Here is a 7,568-nt window from a genome sequence, read left to right on the forward strand (position 1 = left end):
GGTTTGACCCAAATTTTCATCAACTGATAAATGGATAAACAAAATGTGGCATATCCATACAGCAGAACATTCAGCCATAAAAGGCAGGGCTGGTGGGGGCTGGGCTGTGGCTGAACAAGAGAACTTTATGCCAAGTGAAAGAAGCTTGTCCCAGAAGGACACATATGAGTCCATCTATGAAATGTCCAGAATAGGCAAACCCACAGGGACAGAAAGTGGCTCAGCGGTGGCCTGGGAGAGGCTGGGGGTGTTGGCAGCTCAAAGATACAGCGTTTCTTTTTAGAAAACATGCTAAAACCACCTGTGTGATGTGTGATGACTGTGCACATCTGGGAATGTGAAGACCACCAGACCACGCGCTTGGAGTGGACTGTGCGGTTACATGAATTATAACTTGATAAAGCTGTTACCAAAAATTAAAAAAAAAATGACTTGAATATGCTTGGAATCAAAGACACATATAAATTGAGAGTCTTACAATAAAAGCAGAACTAAAAAGCCTGGAGAAGAAAAGGAACACAAATCTACCAGTCCTCTCGGTCAATGCAACAACCGTGACTGTGCGCTCTGGCCTTTCAGAAAAGAATGCGTAAAAGAAATAGAGCAGGTGACACAGACCCACCCACCTTCTGCTCAGGGCTGCATGGCTGCCCTTGGGAATGGCTCCTGACAGAGCCAGAGTCCTCCCAAATTTCCAGACAGAGGAAGTCCCGCCTACCCCTTTCCAAGGCAATTCCTTTCTTTTTTTTAAAAGACTTTATTTATTGGAGAGAGAGAGAGCGAGTCAGAACGAGTGGGGGAGAGGCAGAGGGAGAGGGAGAAGCAGACTCCCCATTGAACAGGGAGCCCCACGCGGGGCTTGATCCCAGGACTCTGGGATCATGACCTGAGCTGAAGGCAGCCGCTTAACTGACTCAGCCACCCAGGTGCCTCTCCAAAGCAATTCCTAATTACACATGTAACCCCCAAACATTCTCCTTACAAAAAAAATGAAAACACACATAAAGCTAAAGCCCCTCTAAACCTGTCTTCACCCCACTTCCAATTCTGGACCCCCTTAAACCGAATCCTCTCGTGTGTGCAAACACACCCAGTCCCACGTGGCAATAACAACACACACTCCTTTCTCTCTGGCACCTTCCCCTCAGCTCCACTCTCTAGCTTCCACCCAATTCCCCTTCCCCCATCCTGGAATGACATCTGTGATGTCACATCCTCTGTTCACTCTCCAACTGTGAGTCCCTCTTAATCTGCCACAGTTCCTACCCGCCGCTGATGCACTGTCTGCTTCCTCCTAGTCAGATCCAGTGGCCTGGGCTGGAACCAGGTTTTGTGGGGCTTAAAGGTTATTCAATTTGAGGGGGAAATCTTAAAAAACAAAACAAAACAAAACAAACAGAAAAGAAAAGAAGAGAATGGAAAAAGAAAACTTCCAAATACAAAGCTCAGAATAGGACTGACTCAGAGGGCTCATGCCCATGAGTGTCCCTTTTGTGTCACTGCTTCAGGTAAAGCTGTTACAAACGTCCCTGCCCCTCCAGCTCGGCCTGACCGTGCTGGGCATCACCCTTCCGGGCCCCATTTCCTCCAGGTCCCCAGCGCCGAGTACATTCTTCCTGCCCATCCCACCAAAATTCGAACTACCTCTGGACTTCCGAGGCCGCCCCACCTTCTCCAAAAGACACCTCCTGGGGCGCCTGGGTGGCTCAGTGGGTTGAACCTCTGCCTTTGGCTCAGGTCGTGATCTCAGGGTCCTGGGATCGAGCCCCGCATCGGGCTCTCTGCTCGGTGGGGAGCCTGCTTCCTCCGCTCTCTCTGCCTGCCTCTCTGCCTACTTGTGATCTCTCTCTCTCTGTGTCAAGTAAATGAATAAAATCTTAAAAAACAAAACAAAACAAAAAAGACACCTCCTCCCCCGGCCTCTGTTCTCTCAGCTCTAGAGTCCTCCCTGCCCAGACCCGTCTGGCTCCAGCCCAGGCTGACCTGTACTTGTACTTTTTTTTAGTCCTAGACTCTTTAATTACTCCGACAAAAAGCTGTAAACTCATTGTGGTGGAGAGAATATCGTCTGTCCTTGCCCCAAAGATGCGCATGACTTAATCCCTGGAACCTGTGAGTAAGTTAGGTTGCATGGCAAAGGGCATTTCAGGTTTTGGTTGGAATTAAGGCTGCTTATTAGCTGACCTTAAGATGAAGAGATTTTCCCGGGTTTTCTGGGCCCAATGTAAACAACAAGGGTCTGTATAAACAAGGAGGCAGAAGAAGAGGAAAGTCAGAGAGGGCAGCAGAAGGAATCAGCCCAACATTGCTTGCGGGCTTGGAATATTCTGAGGGGACTGAACTAAGGCATGCAGCCTCTTCTAGCTCCAAAAGGCAAGGAAACAGAATCCCCCCTTGAGCCCCCAGGAAGGAACACAAGGCTGCTGACAGCTCAGCTTTAGCCCCTCAGACTTCCGACCCACAGAACTGTAAGATAATAAATTTGTGTTGTTTCAAACCACTAAGTTCGAGGCAATTTATTAGGGCAGCGATAGGAAATACATCTTTGGGGAGCCTGGGTGGCTCAGTGGGTTAAGCAGCCGACCCTTGATTTTGGCTCCGGTCATGATCTCAAGGTTGTCAGATGGGCCCCATGTGGGGCTCCACACTGTGCCTCAAGCCTGCTTGGAATTCCCTCTTCCTCTCCCTCTGCCCTACCCCATTTTAAGGGAAAAAAGAAAGAAAGAAAGAAAGACAATAACCATTATTTAGAAAATGTGCTCACGCCAAACTGCAAAATCCCAATCCCGAGTGATTTGTGTCCCTGAACTCTCCCGGATACTAAGATATGGCAGAGCCCCTGAGGCTTTGGGGCCTGTCTAGCTGGCCTGGCCTTCCTCTAACCTGGCCAAACTCTTGGCACACTGCCTCCTGAGCTTTCCAGTTGGAAGGGGCCTTTGCCACCCCTGAATCCTACTCACTTTTCAACGCTTATTCCAGGAAGCTTTCCCATGCTCCCAAGCTCACCAACCACTCCCTCCTAGCTCCTGGTCCAGGATTGTTTATGCTCCTTCATTATTATTATTTTTTTAAGAGAGCGAGGAGAGGGAGGGGAGAGGGAGAAAGAATCCTAAGCAGGCTCTATGCCCAGCACAGAGCTGGGGAAGGGCTCCGTCTCACCACCCCGAGATCACGACCTGAGCTGAAATCCAGAGTCAGGGGCATCACTGACTGAGCCGCCCAGGCGCCCCTCCAGGCTCCTTCTTGTCCCCTGACGAGCCCCCCGCCCCCAAGACGGGCCCCTCTCCGCCACACACCGCCTCCAGCAGTCTGGTCCCCAGTCCCCCCGCAGTAGCTGATGAATGGGGGAGTGTTCGGGGCCCGATGCTCCTCAACAGAGGCGGAGAGAGAAGGGGACCCGACCCGGTTCCCGGTTCCCGCTCGAGCCGCCAGCGCCGTCAGGTGATCCTGGAAGACCTCCCTCTCCGGGAAGCCCTCCCACCTCTGCTTCTCAGCCACGCGGCGCGCACGAAGAGGGCAATGTGGAAGTTCTCGCGCTGGGGAGGCGGAGTAGTGGCGGAAATAGAGGTTTTATTCTCTGGGCGCAGAAGAACGCGGTACAGTTACCTAGCCCCAAATGTTACGGATCCCAGGCCGGACAGGCCAGGTGGGGCCGGGGCAGCGGCCGCAGTGGCCCCGGCGCTGGGCGGCTGTGGGGGGCGCTCAGGCGGCGTCGCCCCCTGCCGGCCGCGCGGGCTTACCTACGAGCTGTATGGCCGGGGGCAGCTTCTCGTCGCCTCCGGTCTCGGCGCGGTGCAGCAGCGCGCCGGCCTCCTCCTTCTCCAGCCCCAGCTCCCGGCAGCGGCCGCGGCACGTGGGGGAGCCCGGGCTCTCCGAGCGCCCGTCGGCGGGGCTCGCCCGGCCCTCGACGTCGAGGCCGCGCTCGGGCCGGGCGGGGGTCCGCGGCAGCAGCGGGTGCGCGGGGAACGCGTGGCGGGAGAAGGCCGGGGACTCGGGCACCGGCACGGTGAGGAAGCGCGGGGACGGCGCCGGCGAGGGCGCGCGGCTGCCGCCCGCTACGCCCACGGACTTCACGCGCACGTCCACCTGCAGCTCCACCGGGGCCCAGGCGCCCTGCGGCGGCTCCCCCGGCACCAGCTCGGCCCCCGGCGCCTCGCCGGCCCGGGGCTGCTCGGCTGAGGCGGGGCCGGGCGACGGCGGCTCGGAGCCCGCGGACACCTGGCGGCGGAAAGCGCCGTAGCCCAGGCTGGGGGGCGGGAGCCGCAGGAGCGCCGGGCGAGGCGCGGGCAGCTTCTTCCCGCCGGAGAGGTCCTGGCCCGCGCCCGCCGCCTCCTTTGCGGCGCGGGCCAGACTCGGGCTGCTCTCGGGACTCTCGAGCTGTCGCTCCTCTGCGGGGACCTGCGGCTGCTCCGGCGCCGCGACCTGGCTCTCCAAGGGCTCCATTGGGACCTCGGCTCCAGGTTGGTCTCCTCCGGACCCTGCTTGGGCCCGATCCATCCGGTGAGCAGAGCGACCGAGAGACGCAGAGCGAGCGCACCTGGGTGCAGGTATGGAGTCGGCTTCACCAACTGGCTCGGGATTGGTCCAGCCTGGTCCCTGAAGTTTTCAGGCCACGCCCCTCTGCCCCGCCCACCCGAAGGGCCCCGCTGGGATTGGCAGTGGTTGGGATTCTGTTGGCCACGCCCGCTCCGCAGGGCTGCGGGAGAAAGGAGCAGAGGACCCGCCCGCGGGGTTACCGAGAAAGAACTGGAAGCAGAGGCAAGGGAGAACCTAGAGTCCCACCTGACTCCTTCCTCCTCTTTGTCCCCAGTTCCACGGTCCTCTGCCATTGCGCTGATTTTGAAAATTACAGTTTGAGCTGAGAGCGGTTGGCCAAGTCTATGAGATGCTGAGACCTCAGGAAATCAAAACAAAACAGCGGGGCCAAAAGAAATTCTGTGGCCTGGGGAAAAGTAGCAGAGCTGGTTGTCCTGCTAGTGTAGTGGGGGAAGAGACACCACACCTAAAAGACTTCCCTACAGCAGAAGTCCCAGGGACAGCCGCTCTGGAGGGATGACTTAGTACCCTAACTCATTAAAAACTGAGGGATGGGGGCGCCAGGGTGGCTCAGTGGGTTAAGCCGCTGCCTTCGGCTCAGGTCATGATCTCAGAGTCCTGGAGTCGAGTCCCGCATCGGGCTCTCTGCTCAGCAGGGAGCCTGCTTCCCTCTCTCTCTCTCTCTCTGCCTGCCTCTCCATCTACTTGTGATTTCTGTCAAATAAATAAATAAAATCTTAAAAAAAAACAACACAAAAAACCTGAGGGATGAATAAGCATGCCCGCTCGTTTTCACAGGGAGAGGAGCCTGGCCCCAGTCAGCCGGTGTGGTGCAGTGCAGGGTTCCCAAACCTGGCTAGTGATCTGAATTCAAATCTCAAATTTGAACCGCCGTTGGCACCAGCATCGACCAGGGCTGAAAGTGCAGCCAGCACTGGCAGCAAGAAGGGGGAGCAGAAGCTGCAGTGGACCCAAAATGTGGCCCTGGCCAGTCCCTCCAACCTGCTTTCTGGATTCTGTCCCCTTTGTGTGCGGTCACACTTTGATTTCACAGACACTTAATGAGCAGGGTCCCTAGCCCGTGGGCACACAACTGGTTCTTTCCCACCATCAGTAAACAGGAGCAGGTGGTAAATGCCTCCTTGGCCTCTCCTCCTCCAGCGGACACTGGTTTCTTCCTTGTACGTCCGACCTACTAGCGCACTTTCTCCACTCCGCCGTCACATCTAAGCCCTCCTTACACCACCGCAGTGTTTCTCGACCCGGCTAGTCGGCCGACATTTGCCTCACCAAGGCCACCACACACCCTCAAATCCCGCACATGTCTTCAGTGCTTGCTTTATCTCGAGGAAGCCACGCATCTGTGGCTCTCCTCACGTGCACTCTGCTGATTTTATCATCTGCTCCCAAAGGCTTCTCACTCCCCATTAGGTCATGGACCGTGCAGCCTCCCTCCAGCCCAGAACTTTCTCTGGACCTGGACCGTATGTAATAGGCCGTGGGGTGAATTTCATCTCTCCACCCTGCCCTGCCCCGAATTCATATGTCCAAGTCTTAATCCCCCAAGCCTCAGAAAGTGACCTTCTTTGGAATTAGGCGGGGACTGTGATGATGTCATCCCAGAGTAGGCGGGTTCATAATCCAACATGACTGGGGTCCTTATAAAAAGGGGATATTTGGACACAAACACACACACACAGGGAGAACACTGTGTGAACATGAAGGTAGAGATCAGGGTGATGTGTCTACTGGCCAGGGAAGGCCAAGGATTGCTGGCAAACCACCAAAGATAGCAGACAGGCCCAGGGCAGATTCTCTTCCCACAGACCTCAGAAGGAACCAACCCTGCTGGCGCCTTAACCTTGGACTTCCTGCCCCCAGAGCTGGGAGTTAATACGTTTCTGTCAGTTAAGCGGCCCAGTGTGTTACCTTGTCACCACAGGCTGCCACAGCAAACAAGTCACCCGTCCAAATGGCTGCCCACCCTGGCAACGGCTCTCTGGACGGATGCAGGTGGTCTCTGTGTCCCCGCTCTGGACCCCTTCCCCCACCGTGGCTGACACAGCTGGGCCAATCCGATTCTCCCTCGCAGGAATTTTGGCACTTGATCTGAGAGACTGAGGGCGGGGAGGTGTCACAACTCCAACAGGGCGGCTCCCTGGAGAGAAGACCCACAAACCCCTCTTCAGGTCCCTGGCGGTTCCCTGGTCTCAGCCCTTCCTGAAGCCTGCTTGTTCATGTGTGTGGACTTCATGATCACACGATCACATGATCCTTCACGGGATCTCTCCCCTCCCTCCCTCCCTTTTTTACCTCAAGTTAGGATATCATTTACCACTCTGACTGCAAGTGGCAGAAAACCCAAATCCTACCACTGGCTGCCTTGGGCTCTGTGGGGCTCCCTTTGGGTGAGAGCTGGGCTCTGTAGCCGTCTCCATTGTGCCTTCCATGGCGAGCCACAGTGGCTCGGTGGTCAGACGGCCACTGACAACTCTGGGAGACGCTAAGGCAGGTGAATTCTCCAGCTGTTTCAAGATTTATCTCCCAGCTGCCCCCAGAGAAGAGCCACTATCTGCTGTCATTTTTCCTTCCATCCTTGTCTCCCACTTTAAATCCTTATTTTTGTTTTCTGCTTATAACAGCCATGCTGTAGAAAGTGATTTCATGCCCCAGACATCCCCGTTGTTAACATTTCAATATAGAGACTTCTGGACTTTCTTCTATGCCTATATTATTTATATTGTTATTATGGGTACATATATTTTATTTCTAAGACTTTACTCATATTATACCCATACCCATACATCACTTACTTAAGCAGTTTCCTGCTGGCCAACACACGGATAGGCAGTCCCCTTTCCACAAAAACCAATTATAATTCAGTGCCATCCTTTTGCCTTGTTTTTAAAAACTCAACTGATGACATCTCTAGAATAGCTTCATCAAAACGGAAATGCTGAGCCAAAGCATGGTCACGATTTCACATTTGATGGACAGTGTCAAAGCACCCCAAATTCTCCATGAGAAGCTGA

General features: G+C 55.1%; 1 protein-coding gene across 3 annotated transcripts in view; it reads right to left on the reverse strand.

Moving 5' to 3' along the window:
* KLRG2 (killer cell lectin like receptor G2) overlaps positions 1-4,628 on the reverse strand; it is a 35,815-nt gene extending 31,187 nt beyond the window's left edge. The window contains exon 1 of one of the 3 annotated variants that reach the window (XM_045063044.1): positions 3,741-4,628. In XM_045063044.1, the coding sequence (XP_044918979.1) occupies positions 3,741-4,497 (757 nt within the window). In that variant the 5' untranslated portion in view covers positions 4,498-4,628. The remainder of the gene's footprint in view (positions 1-3,740) is intronic. The other 2 variants (XM_045063045.1, XM_045063043.1) reach the window with 2 other exon arrangements.
* Between the last annotated feature and the right edge of the window lie 2,940 nt (positions 4,629-7,568).

The sequence above is a fragment of the Mustela putorius genome, unplaced genomic scaffold, assembly GCF_011764305.1.
Source record: "Mustela putorius furo isolate JIRA1106 unplaced genomic scaffold, ASM1176430v1.1 tig00003845_pilon_pilon_pilon, whole genome shotgun sequence".
NCBI classification, from domain to species: Eukaryota; Metazoa; Chordata; class Mammalia; order Carnivora; family Mustelidae; genus Mustela; species Mustela putorius.